This window comes from Lathamus discolor, chromosome 20, assembly GCF_037157495.1.
Source record: "Lathamus discolor isolate bLatDis1 chromosome 20, bLatDis1.hap1, whole genome shotgun sequence".
NCBI classification, from domain to species: domain Eukaryota; kingdom Metazoa; phylum Chordata; class Aves; order Psittaciformes; family Psittacidae; genus Lathamus; species Lathamus discolor.
The window spans coordinates 5,668,923-5,695,319 of NC_088903.1; the positions used below are offsets into that span (position 1 = coordinate 5,668,923).

General features: G+C 58.5%; 4 protein-coding genes and 1 long non-coding RNA gene across 12 annotated transcripts; 4 read left to right on the forward strand and 1 right to left on the reverse strand.

Moving 5' to 3' along the window:
- Window positions 1-2,136: 2,136 nt before the first annotated feature.
- Window positions 2,137-6,717, forward strand: CD79B (CD79b molecule). Of its 2 annotated transcripts, none has more exons than XM_065698857.1 (6): window positions 2,137-2,311; window positions 3,893-3,931; window positions 4,426-4,737; window positions 4,984-5,102; window positions 5,367-5,408; window positions 5,861-6,717. In XM_065698857.1, exons 1-6 carry the CDS (start codon window positions 2,218-2,220, stop codon window positions 5,957-5,959), a joined length of 705 nt encoding a protein of 234 aa, XP_065554929.1. In that variant the 5' UTR covers window positions 2,137-2,217; the 3' UTR covers window positions 5,960-6,717. The 2 variants fall into 2 exon arrangements, with proteins under 2 accessions (XP_065554929.1, XP_065554931.1); XM_065698859.1 differs by having other exon boundaries at window positions 2,138-2,311; window positions 4,429-4,737.
- Window positions 6,718-8,725: 2,008 nt separating this feature from the next.
- Window positions 8,726-12,600, forward strand: GH1 (growth hormone 1). Its single transcript, XM_065698860.1, has 5 exons — window positions 8,726-8,815; window positions 9,592-9,755; window positions 10,364-10,480; window positions 10,874-11,035; window positions 12,307-12,600. The coding sequence occupies exons 1-5, from the start codon at window positions 8,806-8,808 to the stop codon at window positions 12,505-12,507; spliced, it is 654 nt and encodes a 217-aa protein (XP_065554932.1). The 5' UTR covers window positions 8,726-8,805; the 3' UTR covers window positions 12,508-12,600.
- On the reverse strand, window positions 11,842-12,761 carry LOC136023884 (uncharacterized). Its single transcript, XR_010616721.1, has 2 exons — window positions 12,457-12,761; window positions 11,842-11,974 (listed from the first exon to the last, which is right to left on the reverse strand). It is a non-coding gene; the product is annotated as an uncharacterized LOC136023884 (long non-coding RNA).
- On the forward strand, window positions 12,762-17,500 carry RDM1 (RAD52 motif containing 1). Of its 7 annotated transcripts, XM_065698850.1 has the most exons (8): window positions 12,762-12,831; window positions 13,005-13,641; window positions 14,232-14,354; window positions 14,671-14,824; window positions 15,313-15,411; window positions 16,447-16,535; window positions 16,849-17,151; window positions 17,259-17,344. In XM_065698850.1, exons 2-7 carry the CDS (start codon window positions 13,399-13,401, stop codon window positions 17,113-17,115), a joined length of 975 nt encoding a protein of 324 aa, XP_065554922.1. In that variant the 5' UTR covers window positions 12,762-12,831; window positions 13,005-13,398; the 3' UTR covers window positions 17,116-17,151; window positions 17,259-17,344. The 7 variants fall into 7 exon arrangements, with proteins under 7 accessions (XP_065554922.1, XP_065554924.1, XP_065554925.1 ...); XM_065698852.1 differs by lacking the exon at window positions 16,849-17,151 and having other exon boundaries at window positions 17,259-17,500; XM_065698853.1 differs by lacking the exons at window positions 16,849-17,151; window positions 17,259-17,344 and adding an exon at window positions 16,032-16,127 and having other exon boundaries at window positions 16,447-16,533.
- A 647-nt stretch (window positions 17,501-18,147) lies between these two features.
- On the forward strand, window positions 18,148-26,048 carry LOC136024074 (leucine-rich repeat-containing protein 37A-like). The gene is made up of 14 exons (XM_065699151.1): window positions 18,148-18,922; window positions 19,095-19,166; window positions 19,547-19,618; window positions 20,437-20,508; window positions 20,927-21,007; window positions 21,460-21,531; window positions 21,973-22,047; window positions 22,289-22,407; window positions 22,514-23,862; window positions 23,964-24,071; window positions 24,976-25,040; window positions 25,180-25,246; window positions 25,335-25,480; window positions 25,656-26,048. Exons 1-14 carry the CDS (start codon window positions 18,744-18,746, stop codon window positions 25,705-25,707), a joined length of 2,529 nt encoding a protein of 842 aa, XP_065555223.1. The 5' UTR covers window positions 18,148-18,743; the 3' UTR covers window positions 25,708-26,048.
- Window positions 26,049-26,397: the final 349 nt, after the last annotated feature.

Genomic DNA, 26,397 nt, shown 5'->3' on the forward strand with positions numbered 1-26,397 from the left:
CATCCTGCACAAAAAGCCCCCCTGGGCTGTCTCCTCCGCACCTCCAACCCAGGGCAGACACCAGAGTTGATTCAAGGCCATGCTGGACACCATTTGGAGCAACCTGGTCTGATGGAACGTGTCCCTGCTCTCACTCTAGCGCCCATAGGAGATGCTGCGTCAGGCTCAGCCAAGGAGAGGAGTGGGCTTGGAAGAGGTGCAGACCCCCTGAGCTGCCCCATGCCAGGCTCTGTGGGGCCAAACCTGCCCCACAGCTGCGCAGGAGCAGCTCATCACCATGGGGAGAAGGCGGTGGTGGGTGAAGGAGGTTTCCGCGTCAGTGTGCGGCTGGAGCAGGATGTGACCCAGGACCTGCTGACGTCGCCAGGGCCCTGGCGTGGCCTCGCTGCTGTGCTCTTGCCCTGCCTGGAACAGCTCGTCCCGGGGCTGGCATCATTCGAGTGAGAGCATCGTGGTACCGGGGCTGGAGGGAGGAGGGGGCACTGCTCACTGTCCCTGTCCTCTCACAGCGGGGGAAAGGACAGCTCTGAAACCCGAGCCCTGATGAATAGGAATGGGCTGGGGAAGGGTGCAGCTGCCTGGCAGCAGCTCTGCGCTGCCCACAGGCCATGGGCTGTGTGCTGGTGGCCCGGAGGAAGGGCACGGGACATCCCTGTGAGACCACCAGGTCCCCTACCACTGGGTACTGCAAGCACGGGGACTCCAAGGCCAGACCTGCTCCTGTCTGAGGGCATCAAGGAGCCTGCAGGCTGTGCAGGGGCAATCCGGCTGTCACGGTCTCTGCGAACCCTCTTTATTTGTCCCAGGCATTCCTGTCACAGCTCCCACCTCCAGATGGGGCTTGATGAAAGCCCACCCAGTGCCTCCGGGCGCGGGGCATCGCTTGCTGCTTTTGCCTTGCAGGATGTCACAGGAGGCTGTGCTGCTCCAGCAGGACCAGGGGCGACGGCAGCAGAACCCATGCACAGCACCGTGCACAGCACCACCCAGAAGCTCTGCAAGGAGGCACCTCTCCCCTCATCTCTTTCTCCCTCCTGGGACCAGCCTTTCTCTGGAACCCTTTTTGCCTCCTCGCTTCATGCCCCCCTGCACGCCAGGTGAGGCTCGGGCTGGTTGCCAGCAGCTCTGGTTGCTCAGAACAGGCAAGAACCCCACCAGAAGCGCAGCAGCAGCAGCAGGTCTGGGGAGGCCCCAGGCAGGGAGCTGGGCTCTGGGGACCAGTGCTGCTGGCAGAAGGACCCAAGGGTGCTTTTCACAGGGAGGCACAGTTCAGTGCTCACAGCATGGAGGGAAACCGTGCTCCCGGGTCAGAGCAAAGCGGGACAGAGCTCAGCCCCTGCTTCCCCAGGGACTGCCCATCTCCAGGGATTCATGGAGAAGGGTCTCAGTTGTGGCAAACAGGGTACGGGGAAGGAGCAGGCACGGCTGGGACCCAGGGAGGGGACACCTCTCAAGGGGACTTTCAAGGCCAGGTTGGGTAAAGCCTTGGGTGGGATGGTTTAGTGTGAGGTGTCCCTGCCCATGGCAGGGGGTTGGAACTGGATGATCTCAAGGTCCTTTCCAACCCAAACTGTTCTATGATTCTATGGCACCTCACTTTGGCCAACCCCAGATTTCACCCTTCCCTGGAAGGGCGGACGCAGGGCTGGGAGGTGGGACACTGATCCCACTGATCCCCACAAGGAGCACAAGCATTCCCTCTTCCCACCTCATTCCTGCTCCAGATAGGCCAGCATCAACCCCTGCCCATCACCTGCAGCACTAAGTGCCCCAGGGGGATCTCCCCTTGCCATGGAGCTGTGGTGCAACTCTGGGGTCACCCCCATCCTCTACCCCATAGGGATGTGGCAGTGCCAATGGTCACATCCTGATCCCCGGGCCCATCCCCTGTGCTCAGCCCAGGTTTTGCACCACTGAGTGCTTTGCAGATGGGCTCATCTCCAGTTCTGGTCCAGACCCACCCCAGTCGTGGCCGCCTTCACGGCGAGCACAGCCCAGGGGCACGAGGCTGGATGGGGCCCACGGCGCAGGCACCGGCCGCCCCGGTGTCTGTGTCACATTCAAAACCATCCCCAAGGGGAAAGTCCCCATCGAGGAGCATTTACATGAGCAGGAAAGGGGCTGTCTCGTGTAGCAGCAGCTTTGCCATTTTTAGGTACAGAGGCCGAGCCGGCCGCACCGGGTGCCGTGGTCCACAGGACTGAGAGCCAGGGCTGGATGTGCCCCTGCTGTTGGCCATCAGAGATGGCTGATTTCTGCAGCAGGCTCTGGGTGCTCCAGCTGAACCTCTGGGCGATGGCGCTGGTCACAGGTAGGTGCTCAACACAGCAGCTGTGCTCGTGCACCCGCAATGCGCTGGCGCTGTCCCCTGCTTGGTGCAATGAGGGCTTCACCCAGCTCTGCTCCACACGCACTGAACCCGGGTTCCGGGGGCTGCTTTCCATTGGGTGCAGGGATGGGACCCTTCGGGCAGCCCCTTGGCTTTGCCGGGAGCCCGGCTCGGGCTGTGGTTGCCGCTGGCAGGAAAGAGGAAGGGTTGTTGGGTGGTTTTCACCGTTCCTTGCTCTCAGGTCAGCACATCGCTGAGGCCACAGCCAAGCCCCATCCCTTTGCTTCATGGGGTCAGCGCCTGAGAGTGAAGGAGAAATGGGAGGAAAAAGGCTTTTTGGGCTGATCTGTGGGCCCTGTGTGAACATCCCTGTGCCATTCCCCTTTGCATCCCCATGCATAGACTGGAATCACAGGGTTTCATCCTGGCTCTCATGTTGGCTTTGAGGGAGGACAGGGGAAGCTCAGCCCACCCATGGCTGCAAAGGGGACCATAGAACCACAGCCTGGTTTGGGTTGAAGGGACATTAATGCTCATCCAGCTCCACTCCGTACCACGGACAGGACCCCCCGGGAGCTGAGGGGTGGGAGGGTTCTCAGGGGCAGGGACCAGCCTGGTCTTCACTTGGAAACCCCATGGCGAGCAAAGGCCTGTGTCGGGCTGGCAGCAGCACCGCGGGCAGCAGGGACGTGCACCCGGCACATCCCGGACGAGGAGCATCTCCCGGCTCAGAAAGAGACGAAATGGGGCTGGAGGGGGCAGTTTCCGTGCAGGGATGCAGGTGCTGGAGGTGAAGAGCACGGACCTGGAAGAGGTCCCTGTGGGCTGCTGCTTGGGAAAGGGAGGCCTGCAGCAGGGTGGGAAGGCTTGGGGCAAAGGCATCGGATCTTCCTTCTTCTTCCTTCCTTCTCCTCTCAGGGCCGGGGCAGCCCCCCCCTCCCCACCAGCCTCCCCGCAGCAGGGTTTGGCCAACTGTGGTCGCATGGATGGAGCTGGGCACTGAAGCGCTGCAGTAAACAGGGCTGGTGCTTCCTGCCCAGCTGCACCAAGAGGAACCGAGGCACAGGGGTGCTGGAGCTGTGGCGGGGGCACCCACGGGTGCTGGGGGGTCCCCGCCTTGCCCCACTTCCTGCAGTGCATCACAGGTCCCACAGCTCCATCCAGGCTCATCGGGGGGGTGCACGGCCCCATGGGGTGAGAAGCCCCCCAGCCATCCCAGGGCTGCAAGGGCAGGGAAGTCCCAGCAGGGAAAACGTTTCTGGTGTACATGAAGAGGCGCGAGTCTGTCTGGGGGGTGCCAGGCGTGGGGACGTTAACAGCAAAGGCAGGTTTCATTGGGATGTCAACTGGAAAGCAGCTCAGTTAGAGAAGACGTAGGAGATGGGATGGAAATAGAAGGGCTCGCACCCAATTCTGCGCTGCCCGGTGTCCTGGGTTGATGGTCCCAAGCACTCCATGAAGCATGGAGTGGGAATGAAGGACCATGGTACGTGCCATCCCATGTGGGACATCTACACGGGCTTGTCCTGGCCTCTATCTCAGGGCCCGTTTCCTGTCTTGCAGGTGGGATCTCAGCAGACAACAGCACCTGGAACAGCACAGGTAACCTCCGGGCTCTACCCCAGCATGTCCCTCCCATTCCCACTGGATGCCATGAAGGGGTGGGAGATGTCCCATCACCCACCGGCCTTCTCCATCGCAAAGGCAATTCCCAGGCTGCAAGCTCCTTGGTGGCCTCCCCCAGCCCGGCTCCCTCTGCAGAGCCACATCTGCTCTGTCCTCCCTGGGCACCCACATCTCCCTGTGCTCACAGAGCACGTTGTGTGAGCAGGCACTGGCACCGTCACACGGTGTTTGCGCCATTCCCACCCACGGGGAGGTTCAGCACGAACTCTGCAACCCAAAATACCGGCTAAACCCACGAAACACAGCAAAATCACAAGCGCTCGCATCACCAGAGCCAAGCTCTGCTCAAAAGCAGCGTAATCCATGGCAATGAGCAGCTGTTGATTTGGGAGATGCTGGGGGGGTCTCGTGGGAGCAGGATGCCCCCCAGGGGCAGGGGCCCTGCTCTCCGTGACCCCCCTTGTCCCCAGCAGACAGCGGGTGCATCACGGTGAGGCAGTACCCGCGCTTTGTGGGGGCCAGGAAGAACACTCCCATCCAGTTCATCTGCTACTTCGAGGACCCCCACAGCATCCAGTGGTACAAGCTGGCGGAGGGCAGCGACGACTTCCACGAGCTGAGTACCAGCACCCCCCGCTACAGCATCCAGACAACAGAGAACTTCACCAGCTTCACCATCTCCAGCATCACCTACGAGGACAACGGCATCTACGTCTGTGACAGGAAGAACCTCACAGCGGAGCAGCGGCCGCATGACTGCGGGACACAGCTCAAGGTCCTGAGTGAGTGGGAGCTCCCCATCCTCTTTGCACCCCAAGCCATGCTCCTTCTCCTTCTCTCACCCTTTCCCCTCCATGGCGAGTGGTGGCTCCTGCCCAAGCTGTCTCACCCCAGAGCTGGCCCCGATGGCCGTTTGCAATGCTCTGGTCTGTCCCAGTGGGGAGAGCTGGTCACCCCTGTCCCCCCCATCTGCTCTCGCTGACACTTGGAGGTGGAGCTTGGAGCTATCCCTGTGCTGTTGCTCCCAGGTCACAGTAACATCCGGCAGGTGCAGAGCAGGAACACCCTGAAGGACGCCATCATCATCATCCAGTCCATCCTGCTTGTCGTCTTCATCAGCGTCCCCATACTCCTCTTCCTCAATAAAGTAAGTGACAGCATCTCCAGCAGTGGGGGTGTCCCCACAATGTTCGCAGTGCATCCCGGGCAGGACGCTGCTAGGGACAGGGGTGAGCGGGGCTGGGTTTGGGGTGCTCCATGGGAGCGTGGCTACCTCAAGTGGGAAAATAAGCATCTAAACCAGTGTGGGGCTGCGTGGGTTTGCCTGCGAAGAGGAGGGACGAGGCTGGGGACAGGGGATGGGGGATCCTGGTGGGTGCTGGCACCCGACCTGTGGCTCTCCTCTCCACAGGGCGAAGGCAAGGAAAGCCTGGAGGAGGACCACACCTATGAGGTAATGCTGCATTCAGTAGAGAAGTATCTCTGCAATATCAGCCTGAGCCCTGAGAGAGCCTCGTGCCTTTGCTGGTGTCTGATGGGCACCACCAGCCCCTGCGGGGCACATCAGGACATTTTTTTCCTTCCCAACGCCTGTTGCACATCAGCTGTAAAGAGCTGCTCATAAAACCGAACCGCTCTCTGAGCACATCCAGCATCTATCTCCATCCCATCTCAAAAGCTGCCCCAGTCTCTGGAGGAACACCCCTGACATGGGTCCCAAAGGGCTCACAAACCATGTAACCGAGACCCTCAGTGCCATGGTTTAATGGTGGCATTGGCAGTGCCGGGGAATGGCTGGACTGGATGAGCTGAGAGGTCTTTTCCAGCCTGGTTGATGCCATGGTTCTCTGCACTGTGGGTGAAACCATGGCCCCCTGCCACGTCTCAGCCCCTCTCTCACTGCAGGGCCTGGAGGTGGAGCAGATGGCCACCTACGAGGACATCACCCCCTTCCGGGATGTGAAAGCCAAGTGGACAGTTGGGGAGCACCCAGGAGAAGAGTGAGGGGTCCTGCACCCAGCGCCAGCATCCGCAGGGACCGGCCCCAGCTCCTGCCCTGGACCACAGCTCTGATGGGTGCCTGGATCCAGGCTGTGATCCCTGGTTACAAACCACCTCCAGCATCCCTGCACAGAGCCCAGGCCCTGCTACACCCCTAAAGCCCATGTAGAATTAGGAGCCACCTGCAAACCCCCCAGTACCAACCTGGCCCCAAACCCTAGCAGACCCACACCAGCACCGGGCTCCTGCATGGGTAGTGCTACCTAAGCCCCACCACCCCTGGGAAGGACAGGACCAGCCATGGTCACTGTGTGCTGCAAGGACCCTCCTGGCCTGTGAGACCCCCCTGCAGCCCTGGCAGAGGAGTCAGGGTGAGCAGCACCAAGGTGAGCAGCCCAAGGTGAGCCCCCCAGGGTGAGCAGCCCAAGGTGAGCCCCCCAAGGTGAGCAGCCCAAGGTGAGCAGCACCATGTGGATGATGGAAGAGGATTTGGGGCCACCGGCAGCTTTCCGGCCACAGCTGTGCCCAGCAGCTGTCGGAGGTGGAGCATCCTAAAAAACCATCTCATTCTCCCCAGAGACTACAGGAAAAGCTGGGGACACAGCTCTCAAGAGCTGGCCCGTGCCACGAAGATGTCCCCGCGCTGAGGGACCCGTGCGACCTCAGAACCGATGGCACAGATGTGCACTGTGGGACACACCTGCCCAACTGCTTTCTGAGTCCTAATAAAGGTCACGGGTAAATTCCCGTGCTGCTCCCTCGCGCTGCGCCCAGTCCGTGCCTGTCCCACAGCCCTGGTGCCGGTGCCAGTGCCCTGGCCATAAGGAGCAGATTCCCATGGGTCCAGGCCAGCTGGAACCCAAACCTCGCCCCCTGAGGGCCCTGAGCGCAGGCTGGGAGGCAGAGCCAAGAGTAGCCATAGACTTCTCCACACACCAACAGGTGGAAAGCTGCTTCACTTATTTAGATGCTGCTGGTGATGCTCAGGGTAAGGCAGACATGGGACCACCCTGAAGAGAATTGAGGGGTTTTTTCTGTCCCAGAGAAGAAAAGGGGCTTGGAAAAGCACCGAGTGTCACACTGCTTTATGAGATGCAGCTTTGGGTCACAAATGAAACACTAAAGCATCCCGAGCTGGTATCTGAGAGCTGCTGATGCAACTGTAATTGTGCCAGTGGCCTGTGTGTGCCCAGCCCACCACTTCCCAGTGGCACTACTTTCTCCACAGCACTTCTGCCTCATTTAATGCCCAGAGATGACTGGGAACAAACCAAGCCTCAGGGGCACCACACAGTCTGGATCATCCTGGTTGCATCATGGATCATTGCTTGGCTGCAAGCCTGCCCACAGCAGGGGGTTGGAACTGGAAGAGCTTTAAGGTCCCTTCCAGCCCAAACCAAGCTGGGATTCTGTGCTTTAGCACCATGCTTGTACTGAGAGAGCAGGAAGGCAGCAAGTGACGGGCAGGACTCGGGTCCCTGGTGCTGCACCAATGCAGCTGCAGTGGTAGAGCATCATCATGCAGAGGCAGCAGAGGCGGTGCTGGGCTGGGGTACCCGCTGCCCTGCTCTCCTCTGACAAATATTGACATATTTAAACAGGATCTGGAGGAGAAAAACACCCCCAGATGCTGCTGGCTATTGGGTGACGGGACACCTGATAGCTGCAGGACCCACTGTTCCCTCTGCGCCAGGGACTGACATTTACCCTACGACAGCACCATGTCTCCAGTGAGCAAACACCCGGGGGCTTCTTGGAACAGGCCACGCTCTCCTGGCATGTTTATTAACCAGCTCTTGCACCCTCTGCCCCAGTGATGATGCTGCCTCCGGGAAACCGGAGCCATACCAGGGGCACAGCAACTCCAGGGCCTGGAGGAGCCACACCACCACCGTGACCAGGGAACCATCCCTGAGCCTGGTTTGAGAGGCAATTGGTGCCTCTTGAGGAGGAAAAGTCCTTTAAGCCTCCCCTGGAGCTGCCCGTCCCAGGTTCTGTCTTGGTTTGCTCAAATGCAGGGATAGGTGTGCTGTGACCTCTCCTCTTGCCCATGTCCCCTTCTCCATCTCCTCTTCCCCATCTCTCTGCCTCCTTTCCACACCAGCCCCCTGCTCAATCCAGAGATATTTCATGTTTGCATCTCAGACAAGAGCAGGAAGATGCTCTTAACGAGATCTTCTCCTTGCTTTGTCCAGCTGAGGACAAGAAACCTCCCAGAGCTCTGGCAGCTGGATGTGCAGCAGACAGGCTGGAAGCTGGCTATGACAGCAGTTTACTACCCCCATGGCAAACCAGGACACCAAAATGATTCACTGAACTTTTACAGTTTTGGTAGAAATGGAAAGAAAGGACTTGGCAGGAACAGGATGTGCCTCATTGATAACATCCATCCCTGCTCACGATGCAGGGGAAAAGGTCCCACCTGATTCAAGTCCGATCTCCCAAACTGGCCCATCAGCTCTGCCACAGCTGCAGAGGCAGGCAGGGACACCAGGAGGACACAGCAAGCTCGCCCGCGTGAAAGCACTGATGTGATTTTGGGATGGGTCTTCCTATGATGAAGAAACCTTTATTTGTAATAAACAGCGGAATATGGCAAAATCATCCCCAGGCAAACAACCTCCCCAACCTTTCCATCTCTGTATAAATGACTGTGATTAGGGAGCACCATGGCGAACACTTGTGCATTTATGCACAGAGAAGATACAGATATGTTGTTGTGATCGTGACACACATATACATTTTAAACAGACCCCCTGCTATATAAGGGATGGCTCAACAGTGGCCTTTGTCAGCCTACGTGAAAGGAGGAAACCTTCACTGTGAACTGAGCAACGAACCGGGCGGAAATGGCTCCAGGTACTTTCCTTTATTTCAGTTTTGAAGGATCTGCTCCAGGGAGACCTGAGAGCAGCTCCAGTGCCTAAAGGGGCTGCAGGAAACTTGGAGAGGTGCTTGGGACAAGGGCCTGTAGGGACAGGCCAAGGGGAATGGCTTGAACCTGCCCGAGGGGAGACTGAGCTGAGCTCTTAGGCAGAAGCTGTTCCCTGTGAGGGTGCTGAGGCGCTGGCACAGGGTGCCCAGAGAAGCTGTGGCTGCCCCATCCCCTGGATGAGGGGAGATGATGAAGATGATGATGATGATGGCACTGTGCTGTGCTATACACACTCAGTGCTAGCCTTAAATGAAAATGTGGCAACTTATAAATCAATGAGAAAGGATACTTTTCCCCACAGTGTCACTAATCCATGAATTAACTCAGGTAGTCTTCGGCCTAAACTGGACAAGGAGAGGGTGGAGAACATGAAGAACAAGGGCAAGATGCAGTTATAACAGTTATCATTAAGATAAGTGTTGGCAGGAGTATTAAAACCCATACTCCAAGCTCAAAGTAGGGATCAGGATGACATCTAATGTGTGCATCCAAGTCCTACAGGCTCCAGGGCATTTGTCTGAGGTTAACTCTGGGGTCTTTGCAAGCACAGACGGACACTTGTGTGAGTGGATGGCACAGGCTGAAAACCTTTAGGGCAGCATGGGCAGAAGAGGCTGGGGCTCAATCGCCGAGGGCCAGCCTGCTCCTCAGCACTGTCACTAAAGGGCTGCTAACACTCCAGCTCTCTGCTTTGCTGCAGGATCCTGGCTGTCTCCTCTCTTCCTTGCTGTCATCACTCTGGGACTGCAGTGGCCACAGGAAGCTGCCACCTTCCCGGCCATGCCCCTTTCCAACCTGTTTGCCAACGCTGTGCTGAGGGCTCAGCACCTTCACCTCCTGGCTGCTGAGACATACAAAGAGTTCGTAAGTTCTGTGGCCTCCGGGCACCTCCTCCACATTAACTTGATGGCTCCAGGACTGTGTCACTTCCTAGAGCCAGAGACTTTTCAACCACCAGCCCTTGATGAGGAGAAAGGGTCTCAGTAGGATAGGACAGGCTCTGTCCCAACCTCTGATCCTGCACAGCCTCCTCCTTGAGGCCATCAGTGCCCATGTGCAGAGCTGCTGCACAGGCTGAGGTCTCTCAAAGAGACCCTGAAGCAGTGGGAAGTGGCACAGATGCTTTGCAGGACTTTCTGTGTCAGTCACCTTTGGCCCTGGGCGAGTCTGAGAGCTGAAAACTATGCAGTTCCTGCTGCTGGCAGGAGCAAGAGCTGTCCTTGGGGGTGATGTGATCCATGGGAGAACCCTCAGCACCTCAGCTGAGTGTGAGGAAGACCTTTAGGTCCAGTAGCTATTGGGCCAGCACAGAAACTCCTGCTCCCTACTTGCCAACCCTGTACAGAGACACCTCTCCTTTACTTCTTGCAAAGAGTAACTGCGAGCTGTCCTGAACAGAGCCTGGGCAAGGGCCTCTTGTCTTCAACCAGTACAGAGGCAACAGAGCTGGGTGTGTTTGGATGTCTCCGCAGGAACGCACCTATATCCCAGAGGACCAAAGACACGCCAACAAAAACTCCCAGGCAGCGTTTTGTTACTCAGAAACCATCCCTGCTCCCACGGGGAAGGACGACGCTCAGCAGAAATCGGTGAGTTCTCCTCCCCAGGGCAAGCCCAGGCCTGTGTGAAGAGCTCAGCTGTGCCTCATTCCAGGGACAGAGGGTTTCCATCTGGGAGCACTTCAGTGTTTCATGCCTCCTCTCTCTGTTTCACTATTTAAACCTTGCATGAAGCAGGAAAGCCTCTTGTGGGTTATGCCTTAAATCACATTCCCACCCCAAGAATGAGCAAGAACCTGTTGTCTGCACAGGACGTGGCTGGGTGGTGCTCCTCAGCTTGCAAGTTTCCCTGCATCTGCTGCAGGAGCAGCGGCACATCCCTGGGTCACCTCCGGGCTGGCTCAGAGGACGCACTGAGCCTTTGAGCCTTGAGCTTGAGAAAAGAGCTTGAAAAGCTTTGAGCCTTTCCTTCCTTAATTCCAGGACATGGAGCTGCTTCGGTTCTCGCTGGTTCTCATCCAGTCCTGGCTGACCCCGGTGCAATACCTAAGCAAGGTGTTCACCAACAACCTGGTTTTTGGCACCTCAGACAGAGTGTATGAAAAACTAAAGGACCTGGAAGAAGGGATCCAAGCTCTGATGAGGGTAAGTCACAGCATGTAGCATGACTACAGAATAACAAAGACCTCCCAGACACAGAGCACACACCTCCCACTGTGAACACCAGTGGCATCCTTTGGACTTCATTTACCTTACAATGCTGAGCTCATGACATCCTGCTGCATTCAGTTCATCACTGGGGAGTACAAGGAACCACAAATGAAAGGGTAACAGCACTGCTGTTGCCGTTCAGGTAGCAGTACAGATCACAACAGGCCAGACCCAGTCTTTCCAAACCCAGCACCAAAGAATGCTCGGTTGCTTAAATCTGCTGTACAACCAGCAACAGAAAGTTTGCTGCATCTCTGGGCAAAATGCTCCAAAATGGAGTGAATTTTGCATTTAGACTTGTGACACTGTATAAAACAACCCATATCAGTCAGTATGGGTGGAAGTCCATGCTCTTTCACATGAATACAGCACCCAGATTACTGAGACCTGGCAAGTGATGTTCTTCAAGGGTCACTCTTCACTTTTTCTCTGTTAAGTGAAATTGCTTATTATCACCCAGTTACGCTTACTCTACAACTAAGTTTACCCACCAGTGCATGGAGCTAGAGCTTCGAGACCTGTATCTATGAGGAATGAGGCTGGGCAACTACTCAGCACCTTCTAGCATCTAAATAACTCTGATAGTCAGGTCCTGAGAGCAAAGAGAGATCTCCTGTCCTGGCATTCGGCTGGAGTAAGTAGGTGTATGTCTGAGCATCACTTCCAGGTTTTGCTCTCCATTTGACATGTGTTTGGCCATTGGGAAGAGGTACACAAACTAGACAAGTAACCACACTTCATCCATTTAAAACACCGTTTACTCAACCAAAGGTGTCTGTTTGCTGTGTCAGGGGGTGGGCAAAGCAGGGCAGGAGAGGCAGATCTGTCACCTCCGGATGCACGTGGCTGGGATCTGGGTTCGAGCTTTGTTCACTGGGAAAGTGGGAGAAAAGAGAATTATTTGCCTGGTTCCCCATCTCCTTGGCAAGAGTAACCACAGAGAGACCTGCAGCGCTCCCCTTATTTTAAAACCCCAAAAGGCACATTCTTTCCTCCCTGCAGCCTTGTGCCCAGCTCCCTTCTCCCTACCAGCAATTTGTATAGCATCGCCCCTGCACAACTGCCCTGCCTGTAAGCACGTAAAAGTATGCTTGAAAAATGACTGGGGGGGGAAGCCCTACTCTCCTCTAAAAGCTGAACAGGAGCCTCATCAATGGGTCCCTTGGAGGATGCTGATACCCCGGCACCTCTCCATCCTCCCGCAGGAGCTGGAGGACCGGAGCCCGCGGGGTCCCCAGATCCTCAAACCCACCTACGACAAGTTCGACATCCACCTTCGCACCGAGGACGCGCTGCTGAAGAACTACGGCTTGCTGTCCTGCTTCAAGAAGGACCTGCACAAGGTGGAGACCTACCTGAAGGTGATGAAGTGCCGGCGCTACGGGGAGGGGAACTGCACCATCTGACCCCGGGGACGGCTCCGCCCTGCTCCTGCCCCTCGCTGGCCGCGCCTGCCCTGCTCCCTGTAAAGACAAGCGGAGAATAAACGCTTCTGCCGACACGAGTCTGGTTAATGGGGGATGCGGGGCCGAGCTGCGGCAGGGGCAGGGCTGGGGGGGGGAAACGGCGGCTTGGACAGCGCAGGTTTGGTGCCGGGGCCCCGCTGCGGGGCGGGCGATGCCGGGCGGGAGGCAGGGCCCGGCACGGCGGAGCTGGTGGAGTTCCGGGTGCCCGGCGGGAGCGCGCAGACGCTGCTGGTCTGGGGGCTGGAGCCGGAGCCGGGGCTGGAGGTGAGGAGGGCGCTCGGAGCGGGAGCGGGGCCCCCCGAGGCTGCGGAGCGGGGCCGGGGTCCTCCCCGCAGCGCCCATCAGGGCCCTCTCGGCGCTGGTGGCTTCGCGTGGGTGCTGACAGCGCGTTCCTAATCCCGCTCTTCTGGATTTTTGGGGGTTTGTTCGTATTCCAGTGTTGCCGAGGCATTCGCCAGCGCGCGGTCCTCTGTGCCCCCCCGTGCCACAGCAGAACTGCACAGATGCCGGTGTCAGGTGGAGCAGACCCCATCATCTGCCAGCAAAATCCTGCACTTTGCTCAGGCAAAGCGTTCCCACCCAAAGGATGATGGAGAGCAAAGGGGGTCCGGGATGAGGGTGATGGGGGGCAGGAAGCGTCATGTCCGACTTGGCTCTCCCCCCAGTGCAGAGGCTGGATGATATTGGAGATAAGGGCAGAGATCCAGCAAAGCTGAGCTTATTGTTGTGGAGACATGCTCAGCCTCTGATTGTTCCAGGGCTTATTCCTGTTAAACAGTACTGAAACCTTCGCTCATCTCCTAGGTGCTCAGGCCTTGTGAGCAGTCTCCCATGGCTCAGCTCTTCGGGCACCCAGAGATGTTTCAAAAGCCCTTTTTTTCTCTCTCTCCTCAGCATTCCCTGTTTTCAGCGTTTTCCAGGTTCGGGCCGCTCTACTCAGTGCGAGCACGCAGGAACGCGGCCGTGGCAGGGCCTGGCTATTGCGCTGTTATCAAGTTCTATTCAGCTGGAGATGCCAGCAGAGCCCAGCATGCATGCAATGGGCAAAGGCTGTTTCAGAAGTCCCCCTTGAAGGTAAGCAGAACACGCAACTGAAACCTGCAGGACTTGGCACCTCCAGCAGCAGGGTGGAATCACATGGAACACTCGGTGGTGTCAGTGATGCTTCCTGTGCAAAGGTTTACTGACTTGTGGCTGGGTGCTCCCACCATGGAGATCCCCCCCACTGGCTCCCAGGTAGCATTCAAGCAGTAAAATGGCAGCATCCCTCCTCTGGAATAATCTTCAGGGCCTGTTTCTGGGTAACAGATACTTAACATTTGTGATAAGAATGTTTCGCAATCACCCTCACCTTTACTGAGAGGGTGCTGAGGCGCTGGCACAGGGTGCTCAGAGGAGCTGTGGCTGCCCCATCCCTGGCAGTGCTCAAGGCCAGATTGGACACAGGGGCTTGGAGCAAGCTGCTCCAGTGGAAGGGGTCCCTGCCCATGGCAGGGGTTGGAGCTGGAGGAGCTCTAAAGTCCCTTGCAACACAAACCAGTCTGGGATTCTTTGTGGTCAAGAACTAGGTTACCTGCGGATGTTTCTCCCAGAGCAATCAGTGGTATCATAGTGGGAACCTTACAGCAGAGCCTGGCTAAGCAGGGTTCTTCTTTCCTGCACAGGTTTGTGTTTGCACCAAGCAGAAGGGGTTGCAGCAAAAAGTCCTTGCTCTCAGCAGCAACAAGTGCCAGGAGTTGGCCAACCACTACCTTGGCTTTAACGGCTGGTCCAGTCGCATCATCACAGTAAGGAGCCCCTTATATTCACCCGTCGTCCTTCCCCTCATCCTCAATTGTACTGGTTGGTGGAATGAGAAGAATTGTCCTCAAATCAGCAAATAAGAGATAGTTACAGGAGCTGTATTTCAGACCACAAATGGGGGTATTTTGAAAGCATGGGGAGAGAAGGCAGTTGCCTTGGCTTCTGCTCTGCTTCCATACACAGCTTCTGCCTTGGACTCCCATGCTGTGCAGAGGTGTGTAGTACATGGGCATAGCCCTAAGTGTTCATAATATCCCCTCTTATCTAATCCAAATGAATTATCTGTGGGCTTCCCAACAGCTGCAGAATATATCTGGCTTTGGTGGTGAGAATGAGGACCTGGAAAGGACGTTACCTGTGAAATACCTGTGTGCTGTGGAGGTGACACTGCCCGAACACGGAGTGTGCACCAGGGGAGTCGCCCTGGCCGAGGCAGACATAGAGAACAGTGCAGGTATGCTCTGGGTGCGGCTGGAAGTCTCTCTCAGCAGCCATCACAGGCACTGAGCAGTCTTGCCTGTGCACGGTTTGTGGGTCTGAATTCAGTGGGAGGCAAGGGTCTGAGCTGCTGTGCTATGCAGCAAGGGATCCTGAACATGCCTCTTCCCTCCCTGATTCACACTGGCATCACTTTCCTATCCTCTGTTCTCTCCCTTTTGCCTGCAGCATTATCATTCCTCATCACAGCCACTTCTGTGCCTGTGTCTGTGCTGCCTCCTGCCCTGGGCAGGCTCCTGGCACAGGCCTAAGGATCATGTGCTGCCATGGCCTGGCACATGAAACCCCTGTGAGGGTGCTGCTGACAACTCCCAAACCATACCCAGCTTTCTTAACAGACCGTGAAGCTGTTTGGTTAGCAAAATGTAGCCGGTGTGCTTTGTATGCAGAGCATCATCTTAATACCTATTAATATCTTAATACCGTGCTGCTTGTTGTGTTCAGATTCTCTCGAGTTGCTCACAGCAACAAGAAGAGCTCAGAAACTCGCAGCTGGGAGAGCTTTGGCTAGTGCCTTTCAGAAGATACTCCTCATTGTCTTAGGTAAGGCTTAGTTTTGTATTAAACACCAGGCTGGTTTTGCTGATGATATTATAACTTTCATGATCACCAATACATACCCATTTTCTCTGTACTTCTCTTGGGATTCATTGAGACTTTGGGGGGTCTTGAGCCAAATGAAGCCTGTGTGTGGTCTGTAATGATTTAAGAGTGGTTCCACCCTATGAGCTCTGTGAGCAAGAGGAAGATCCACAAGAGGTCAGATTTTTTTGACAATAGTCACTGAAATTCCAAATTCCAAGGGTGTAAATGCTGTCAGGGAGAGCTTTTTAACACTACATGTGCATGCCACATAAGATGTGAGGAAGTTCTGCTTCCAGGGGTGACATGAACTGAACTGCAGCACTTTGCACATTCCTGTCCCAGTTCCAAGCCAGCCAGGTGCCAACAAAGGTCTGTGCTCCACGGCTGTGTTCAGTGATGCTTCTTTGGGGCTACTGTCTCCTTTGAGTCTCTAATGGTAGGAGCTGGGTTTGAGCCTGCACAGGAACTGCTGCTAGTCCTGCTTCCTCTGGCTTCCAAGTGCTGTGCTCTCTGAGCTTTTCATGATGCCTGTTTATGTGGTATCTGAGTACTTTACTCTTTTATGCTTATCATGACAGATCCTCATGGGTTTGGGTCAGTGCCACTGTCCTCATTCTACAGCCTTTCATCTGCCAGGTTCCTCCCCTGGCTTCATTAAGGTGTTCATGTGAAAGGTGGGTTTCTGGGTTCAGCTGTTTCACAGTGCTTCCTGCCTTCTGATCCATCACATGCGCAGAGACTGACAGTTAATGTACTCCATCTCTCCATGGATTTCTGCTTCCTCAGTTTCAGTTTCCACTCCATTTAGTAAGAGCCATTTGGTTTGCTGTAGAGAAGGAGAAAGGCCAGAGAAAGCAGCACACTGGTTCAGACCAGCCACTCACTCTGAAAGCCATTGTGAAGCAGAATTTTCCCATTTGGAGTTTCGGGCTGGTTTCGTGGCATTACACGCAGTAGTAACTCACTGTGGCTCTGCTGTGGGTTCTGTTTCAGAGAATGGGAAAGTGGCCGTGGAGTACAGTTCCTCCCAGGAGGAGCCCACAGACTGCTTAACAGAAGAGGAGCTGAAGCGGCTGGTGCAGGTGGGAGCAGGGGGTGTTCAGTTTTTGTACAGAGCCCGTATTTTACCTCTGGGGACTGGAGATGGAGCTGTTGGCTGTTACAACCTCCACCATCCCCCTGTGCAGCAATTACCTCCCCTTAAATCCCAGGAAGTAATTCCATCTTGGAATTGTGCAGCACTGTCGTGGTTTAAACCCAACCACAAAACGTTAAGGATTTAAAACTCCTACTGCTTTGTGCACTGTGGAGAAATGCAGGTGCATTTCAAATGCTACAGGAAAGCGAGAAGTACACTGTACAGCCCCTTCTATCTGACCTCTTTTAAACCCACAGAGAGCTGACCTAACACGTGCTGACTGCAAGAGAAGTGAGCAGGGAAGTCAAACAAAGCCTGCTGCTTCTCAGAGCTCTCCTTTGCCACAAGAGCCATCCCTCAGCTCCCCTGCCGTCTCACTTCCCTTGGGATGGGGTGTGCGAGGTGATTCAACATGCTCTCTCCACAAGGCACCTTCCAGCCTGATAGGGAGAGGAGCAGACAGGAATTCAGGACTTGCTTGGGAGAGGAGCTGCTGGGTGTCCTCTTGGTTCATTGCCTTGTGAGCTCAGCCGTTCCAAAGTGGGAATGTTCCAGAGTTGGTAAATTCTGGGGAGGCTGTCTCAAAACCACCCTGTTTGCAGGTGCACAGGGATGAAGTTCATGTACGTTGTAGAGCAAGAAATTGACTCTGTATTTCTCTTCCCAGGTCAATGAATTGTCCTTGGAGCAGTTTGACCTCGAAGAAGAAGTTTCGTCTGATCTCAGTTTTGATGCTGAGCCAGGAGATGGCATCTAAGGAGTGGAGCTTTGTCTTCCCAAAGTCCTGCAGTGTGTGCTTAGGAATCAAAGTCTAATGTTGAGAACCGAGTTGCGCGTCATAGGCAGTTTTCATCTTCTCCAAGTAACAGTGAAAGAAATGAGCAATAAACCTGGTGTTACTAAAATTAAGCCCCAAAACACATGGAGTTCTCAGAAAGGAAGTGTTTTCCTGTCAACTTATCCGGGTCAGCTATATCTGGAAGCCAGCTTAGCTGCATGGTTGTTATTGAGACAGCAGAAGAGATGTGCAGAGCACTTGCAGAAGAATTACAAGGAGCAAGTCCTCCCTGCAAGAGCCTCCATACAGGCCAGGTAGCCCCAGTGTGCAGGAGAAAGCTGGAGACAGCAGGAGTAGCTGTGGTACTTGCAGAGCACAGCACAGAAAGAAGGATTTCTTTCTCTAGGTGAAGTAACCTCTAAAGAAACAAGGCCAAGTCTTGTAGTAATGTGTGGAGCCCCAACTCTAACTGGGACATTATCTCTGTGTAAAGCCAAGATTCTTTCTCATTTCAAACAGGTTTTTCACCAAGTTAAGACAAATCTTGTAACCCCGAGCCGTGAATGAACCTCAGGGGCAGCACAAGCGATGGGAAAGGGGCATCAAGATCCCCAAATCACAAAACATCATATGTTTTAACTGGAGTTTAGATCTCACATTAGGTTTGCATTCAACATTAGCTTTAGATTGGACAGTAGGTTCAGATCAGACATGAAGATTTGACTTTATGTTTAGACTGGACATTCTAGGCCAATACAACTGTTGTGTTGTCCTGGGAGTTGATGGACTTCTGCCTTCTGCAGCCCTGCCCTGTTCTTCAGAGCAAAGCCAGGCTGTGCCTGGAGGCCCTGTGAGCAAGGCACGGGGGTGTCAGTGAGGGGCTGGGTGCACGGCTGCATCCCTGCTCCAGTACAGCGTGTTCTGGGGCTGAACAGGGCCCAAGAGCTGCCCTGGCACCCTGCAGCGTTCTGAGGGTGTGCGAGGCTGGAGACGGAATCGATCCCCTTGACTTGGAGCCCGCTGCCATCCAGACGGAGCAGGAGGTGCCCAGCAGTTCCCCGCAGGGCCTGGGTGTGACAGCGGCACTTCCAGGTGTCCCTTGGAAGTGACGCTGCTGTTTCCAAGCCAACGCACGGGGCCCGAAGCTTTCCCCACGCTGGAGCAAGCAGCCCCAGTGGCAGGGACTGTCCCATGTCACAGTGGGGACGCACGCTGCCAGGCCTGGCCCCATTGTGACGGGCGAGGCGTTCCGGGCTATATCTGCCCGGCAGGGCCAGCACCGCCCCAGAGGCGCTGCTGGGCGCAGAGCTCCTGCGTTGGATCCCCCGCCCTGAGCCTCCCGCGGTACCGAAGGCGCTCCGGCCCTGCCCCGCCATGGCCCTGCTGCTGCTGGTGCTGCTGCTGCCGCTGCTGCCGGGCCTGGCCCCCGGCCTGGCCCGGCCCCTGGAGCCCTGCCCGGGGCCCTGCCGCTGCCGCGGGCGCCGGCTGGACTGCAGCGGCGCTGCCCTGGCCCGCGTGCCCCCGGCCGCCCGCCAGCGGCCCTTCTCCGTGCTGTGAGTGCCCTGCAGCTCCGGGGGCTGCCCCGGGACACCCCGAGAGCGGCTCCAGGGCCCCGCGGCGTGTGGGGGGCTGAGGGGCAGCGCCGAGGGGGCGGCTCCAGGCCACAGCCCTGGGGCAGGGGAAGGGTTCGTGCTGGGGGTGACGCTGCCAATGGCTTCTCCGCAGGGATTTCAGTGGGAACGCGCTCGCCCTCATCCCCCCGCAGGCGTGGAAGGGATACCCGTGGGCCGAGAAGCTGTGAGTATGCGCCAGCGCCGGCCATGGCGCAGGGGCTCCGGGATCCCCATCCCTCCGCCGGGCTGCCGAGCCGAGGCTGTGCCGAGCACCGCACCAGTGCTTGCCGCGTGCAGCCGAGGCCGAGCCGCTCAGCAAGGAGGGCTCTGAGCCCCCAGAGCTGCTCCACGGGGGGCTGTGTCCCTCCCGCCCCCGGGGCCATCCCTGTGCTCGGGCTGCAGTCAGGGTCAGCAGGCCGGGAGCAGGCGCCTGCTCCTGCCAGGAGGGTGCCGAGCCCCGGCGGGACCCGCCGACGTGCTGCAGGGCCGCTGCTGCAGGGCTGCTCCCCCGACAGCTCCACTGCCCCTGAGCCGCGGGTGCCCGTGTCCGTCTGTCTCTTGCAGGGTCCTCCAGCACAACGGCCTGCGGGCAGTGAAGAGGCGCTCGCTGGAGGGGCTGCTCCTGCTGAGGCACCTGTAGGTACCCCCCTGCCCCGGGCAGGGCTCTATTCCTGCGGGGATCCCCCAGGGCACAGCAGGCTCTTGGTGCAGGGGAGGGCCCCCACTGCCCCGCGGCCAAGCAGGAGCAGGCGGCTGCTGCCCTCTCCCTGCACAGGCCTGCGCGGGGCCGCCTCCTCCAGGGCCAGGCTCGCGCATTCGGCCCCTCTCAGCTCAGCTGCCCCAGAGCTGCTCGTGGGGCAGCTTCTCTCCAGCGCCCACGGCGAGGAGCGGGCACTTCCCATGCACCCACGCGATGGGGCCGGGGACTCTGGCTGCGCCGGCCACCAGGCGCTGCCCGCAAAGGTTCCTCTCTCCTTGGCTGCGGCAGAGCAGGCCCAGGCCGCGAGTTCAGGCTGGGACAAGGAACCTCTTGGTTGGTTTCTAGGGCCAGGGCAGAGGACTCCTGCGCACCCCAGAGCAGGGCTCTGCAGGGAGGTGGCGTTGGGGAGCGAAGGGGAAGAGCCCCATGCTGGTCACACAGGGCGTTACAGCCGGTCCCTGAGGCCTCACGCAAGAGGTGCTTGGGGCGCGCATAAAGAACCTGCCCTGTTACCGGAGAGCAAAATCAGCCCTGAAGTACCCCTGGTGGGATCAGAGCTGGGAGAACCTCTCTGAGCTGCAGCCACCGCGGCCGGGAGCGTGAGCCCCGGTTGCGCACCACTGCAAGCCAGTGCCAGAGAGAAACCCCGCGTGGAATGAGCGCTGTGGCACGTCTCTGCTGCCAGCGTGCAAGCACCTCAGAGGAACCAGCACCGTGCAAACGGCACCGCCGTTTTGTGTTCTCCTCCTAACAGGGATTTATCTTACAACAAGATCGAGGCGATCGAGGCGCGTGCCTTTGAGAACCTTCCTTTCCTGGAGACCCTGTGAGTTCCAGGGCTTGCTTCCTGGTGGGCTTGGGGCAGCCCCTTTGCATTTAGAACCTGCTGCTGCTGCTGCCCCTTAGTTTTAGAACAAGAGCTCCCATTTCTGCTGCTGAGGGAGCAGCCGAGCTCAGGAGCTCAGGGCATGGCTGGTGGCCACAGCACAGAGGGGCCATGGCTTGTGCAAACACAGCCAGAGCAGAAGCCAAGCCTTGAGGCTTGCTGCGTCCTGGAGCAGGCAGAGACGCAGCACACGTGCACTTCATCTCTCCCGGACAGGTTAACAAAGAGCAGGGGAGAAAATGGCAGCTTCCTCCCACTTCCACCTTGGATGGGGCTGCTTCCTGCAGACCAGTGCTGCTTCGCTCCAGCTTCCTGGGGGTCAGACCCAACTCATTTCTGTGCTCTCCTGTTTCCCCAGAAACCTGGAGGGAAATCTCATCGCCGAGATCCGGAGCGACACGTTCCGGGCATGGCACGGCATGCAGTTCCTCCAGACACTGTGAGTGTTCCTAGGGCTGAGGGTAGCTCAGAGCAGTGGCGCTTGTCACGGTGCTCCGCTCACCTCTTACCCCGCATAGGCAGCAGCATCACTGCTGAATGACAGCTCTGTCAGGCCACGGCTTTGCCTGGCTGGGTGCAGGAACAGAGACAAAGCTCATGGGAAGTGGCAGTGTGAGGCAAGAGGGAAAGTCCTGGTGGAGGGAAGCCACCAGAAGGTGTGAGCCGAGGAGGAAAGAAAGAGAGGTTGCGTTTTCCAGAAGCAGCACTTCTGGGCTTTTGCTCTCTGGGCAGGAGACAGTCAGGACCTGATGCATGTTGTGAATCTGCCCATCAGCATCTGCCCCGGCCTGGAACCTTCACCCCAGGCCCTTCCTCACACACGTAGCACTGAGCCCCTGCCACCGCTCCCACCCTGCACCCCCTGCTCACATGGGTGTTGGTTCCTTTCAGGCTCCTGGGCCATAACCCCCTGTCTGTTATCGAGGACACGTGGTTCTTCAAGCTGCCTTCAGTCACGCACCTGTAAGTACGGACTCCTTGTTAACAGCCTACCATGGCTCGCTCTTTGTGTCCCTGGGTGCCCCGTGGCCAGGAAAGCAGAGATCCAGCAGCAAATCCCACCCTTCTCCCACCCTTCTCCTGCTGGAGGCAGCGGCAGAGCCAGGCAAAGGCCGAGCAGTTCTGCTGTGTCCCGGCAGCAAAGGCAGCAGGGAGCTGGGGCACGGGCTTGAACTGGTCTGCGTCCGTCTCCCACGGGATCTGCAGGATCCCTCCTGGTTCAGAGCCACGGCTGGGAGCAGGGCACAGCAGGAAGGAGAGAGGGGGTTCCGTCCTTTCTCCTGGATTAGGCAGCAGCGGATCCCCCTGCGGCCAGCACCGCAAGCAGCAGGGACCGGGCTTGTCCCCGGAGCAGAGGCTGGTGCCGCCCCCTCAAATGTGCTGTGTTTACTGAAACCCTTGCAGGGACCTGGGTGCCACACGAGTGACTCGGCAGACGCTGCTCATGCTGCTCCTGAGAACATCCCGCTTGGAAACACTGTGAGTGCAGGGGCCGGCGCCCAGCGCCAGCACATCCCAGCTGCTGGGACAAGGGGTCTGCGTGGGGAGCGAACCCAGCAGCACAAAGCTGTCCATTGGGACGCTGCGGGTGAGGGGAGGTTTCCCAGAGCCGCAGCAGCGACTGAAGCAGACCCCCGCCGCGTGTCTGTGCTCTGCCTGGGCTGGAGTCGCTGCCCTGGGTGGCGATGCTGAGTGCTTGTGCACAACCTCTGTTCTACAGCAAGCTGTCCAACGACACGGCCTGCTGCCTCTGCCAGCACAAGCACAGCACCGAGACCCCGTGCAGGACCCTCAGATTCGACTGCGCGAGCGTGTGCAGCACCAGTGCTCCCCGCTGCGGTAACCGCCCCACAGCCCTGCCCGTGCCCCCCAGCTATAGCGAACCCTCTGAGCCTGCGTCTGCCAGGAAGCTTCTCCTCCCTGATGTGCTCTCGGTGTCTTCCAGCTCCCCTGGCAGAGACACCAGGGCCCCTAACGGGAGCCGTGCCACCCAGGAAGGGGAAGAGCAGCTCCACGTTGAAGATCCAGCCCAAGGAGCCCTCGCTCACGGAGCAGAGCACAGTCACGCTCGCGGCTGTCCTGAGCCTGAGCAGCCCCGATGCGTCGGCACCTTCCCCTCAGCGCCTCTCGAGCCGGGAGAGCAACACCGCCGAGGAGCTGGTGCGGATGCTGCAGAGCGTTCAGCACAGGGGCTGGAGCGGCTCCACTGACACCGGGAGGTTCTATTTTCTGGCAGAGGGGCTCGTGGCACAGCTCAAGACCCAGCTGCACAGGGCCGTGAGCATCCTGACTCTGAAAAGCCCCAGCACCGCCCAACCAGCGCAGAGCGACGAGGGGCAGGAAGTGCCAGCAGGGCAGGGAGGAAGAGCCACGGGCTGGGAACAGCATGAGCCTGGCCTGCACTTGACCCGGGCACAAGCCATCCTTTGGGAAGCAGCCCAGAGGCTGGACACCAGTGACATCCTGCCTGTCTCCGGCCACCAGCGAGCACCTCCTGCAGCACAGCTCCCTACACCAAACCCAACAGAGGCCCCGCATCTGGCCCAGGCTGGTTGGAGTCACAGTCGCTCCAAGGCCCTGCAACGAACCAACACGGCTGATGGGATGGAGGATGAGGAGGGGGCAGAAGCCCAGGAGGAAGCACCAGCTCCGACTCCGGACTCTGCTGGCACCAGCAAGGAGCACAAGCTGCAGGACAGTGAGAGGACAGTGGGCACCAAGGGTGCAGAGGAAGAGCTCCCGGCAGCAGAGAGTGGAGCGGAGCAGAGACTGAGCACCATGCAGCGTTTCTTCTATGCTCTGCTGGCTGACAACGGCCCCCCTGCTGCCAGCAGCGCTCCAGAGGCCACGGCTGCAGCAGAGCGTTCCTCTCGGGGCGGGAGCCCACCCAGCGCCCCTGCAAGCACCAGCACACACGGGCAGCACAAGGAGCAGGAACCGCCCGTCCCGACGGCACCGGGCAGCTCCAGCGCCCCGGGCAGCGCGGCCACGCGAGCAACCCCCTTTGACTCCTTGCTCAGACGCCACCTGCACCGGCTGGTGCCAGACCGAGCCCTGCGCGCGTTCATGGCACGCGCGGCTCGAGCCGTGCGCGAGGACTGTGGCCTGCCGCAGCTCCAGCCGGCCTGCGCCAGCATGGTCTCGAGGATGGGGCTGCTCCTGAAGCTGCTGAGCGAGAGGCAGCGCGACCCGGAGCCCTCTGAGCTCCTGGAGCAGTGTGTGCGGGAGGAGGATGCCGGCACCTCGCATCCCCGTGCCCAGGCCAAGGGCATGGACTGGGAGCCTGCAGAGACGGTACGAGAGAGCGGGGCACTGCTGCCTGTGTGGACAGTGGGAATGGAAGGGGCCTCCTCTTCCTCTCCTCTCCACCCTAATGCGCTCTCCTTTTCTCCCAGGAGGTGGCCAAGCACACCTCTGGCCACAGGCTGCTGCTGGCGCTCTCGCTGTCCGCCACCATCACCCTCATCACATCCACTGCAGTTCTGGTGCTGTGCTGCTTCAAGGTGAGCCAAGGACTCGTGTGGCAGAGCACTGCCAGCCAAGCCCTGGGGCTGGAGCGCCCAGGGACCGGGGGTTGCCCCCACAGTGCTCATGGGCCCCGGGTGCTGCTGCGGATGCCTGTGGATGTGCTGCGGAGCACAGGAGATGTTCTCCCAGACTTGGAGCTCACTGGGGTACCCACACCCTGCAGCTCGGAGGGGTTCAGAGCTGCTGGGAGCAGCTGGTCCTGGCTCCTGCCAGGGTCTGTCCCCAGCTCTGCTGGGCAGCTTCCCAGCAGCTCCTTCCTCGGGCAGGGCTGCGGCTCCCTCTCAGCACAGCCTCTGCCATCAGCCCTTCCCGGGCTCTATCCCGCAATCCCTCGCCCCAGGCATCCCCTCCCCAGCTCCTGGCCTGGCCTTGCTCTGCTGCAGCACCCGCTGCTTCCAGCCACGCAGCAATGCCCCTGCTCCCTGCCCTGAGCCCATACCCAGCCCTTCCTCATGGTGCCGCGGCTCCGGTGGGTCGGGGCCATGCCAGGGCACACGGCAGGGGCCCCATCTTGCCCACAGAGTTTGAACCTCCCTTTGGGGCCCTTCTCCTCCAAAGACACAAATGAGCTTTCATGTCTTTAGAAGGCATCGTGCGTGTTGCAGGCAGCGGTTGAAGGGGTGGGGGGGTCCCTGCAGAGGAGAAAGGCGGACATCAGCAAGGCTGAGATGGGGAGGTCTGGGTCATTGCAGAGGCAGGGAGCACCGGGGAGCTGGGCAGGAAGGCATGGGGGGGCCCTTCCTAAAGGCGTGGCTGCTGGCACAGCCTTTGCACGGGTGTAGAAGGGGCTGGGCTGGAGGAAGAGCCTTCCGGCTCCCCCGTGCTGCAGTGTTCCGTGGGGAACCCCCGTGTTCTGAGTCTCTGGCTCTCCGTCACCAGGTCTGCGCCAAGAAACCTGCCGAGGATTCCCAAGGCAGCAGCAGATGGTGCCTGCGGCTGCGGCGGTAACTCCTGCCCTGCCCTGCCCTGCCCCAACAGGCTCTGCTCCAGCAGCGCCCAGCCCTGCCCAGAGCCCCCCGTCTCCCCCAGCACCAGAGGAGTTCATCCTTCGCTTCTCATCCCCCTGCTCCCGCTTGTTTCCAGGCGCTTTCAGGACCTGCGGCCCAAGTGGTGCCGAAGGAGCAAGGACACGGACAGGGACGAGGAAGAGGTAAGGCAGGAGCAGGCGCCAGCTCCTCCCGTCTGCCCGCTCCCTGCCCCGTGCCTGCTTCTCACCTCTCCAACCCCTGCCCTCCCAGCCCTCTCAGGAGTCGCCTCTGGCGGAACCCCTGTGGCTGCAGTACGTGCACCAGCCCCTCGAGGCCTGGCAGAAGGCGTCCCTGACCCAGCTCTACGATGGGGAGGGCTCCGGAGAGGAGGACGATTCCGGGGAGAGTGGCATAACGTAAGTGTGATGGTGGCGATGCCAGCACCCGAGTTAAGCTCTTGGGCCATGGAGGAGCCGATGAGACTTTCCTTGGATGCTGTTTCCTTTCTGTTGTTTTCTTGGCCGCTGTTTCCTGGCTTGCTGTGTACTTGCTTGTTCTGCCATTGCTGCCATGTCCTCGCTCTCATTTCAGCTGGTTGAGCATCGGATCCCAACCAGTCACTGCCATAAGGACAGTGGGCTGATGTATGGCCCTGCGGCTCCCGAGTGCCTGAGATCTGGAGCAATGGTCCCTGTCCTGGAGCAGGATGCTGCAGGCCCCTGGCTGCTCAGGGCACCCCACGGCTGCTCCCTGGAGGACGCAGGGCGTCGGGATCCACTGCGCCCGGGGTGTTCAACGCGGTGCAAGGCGGGAACCGCCGCAGGAAAAATGGTCGCCTGCAGCAGAACGGAACAGCCCCCGAGTCTGAGCTCCGCCACCTGCATCACTTGCAGGAATGAACAGCCTGAGTTTCCTCTGGGCAGTAAAATACATGGATGTTCTCCAGCCTCAGCACAGTGGTTGACTGCTGAGGAGGGTTCACGACACGCGTGTGAATCGGTCTCTGTTAACAGACTGTTGTTGCGGGTGGAAAAGCTCCGCGGCAGAGGCTGGGTTTCCCCCCGCCTCTCACCGGGAGCAGTGGACCCCCCGCCGCCCCGCAGCGCGCATCAAGCTCCCCAAATCACGAGGATAACAAACCCCTGCTCAGATTGTTCAACCTCCCTGATGGAAAACTGGGAGAGCTCAGGGCACAGCCGCAGGAATGGTTTCAGATCCCCCTTGGACTGAGAGCAGTGGGGCCTGTGTAATCTACCAAACCAAGGAAAAGGGTGATTTGCTTCAGCAGATCTGTGATGGGGGGTGAGGGTTTTAACCAGGGAGGTGAAGCGCA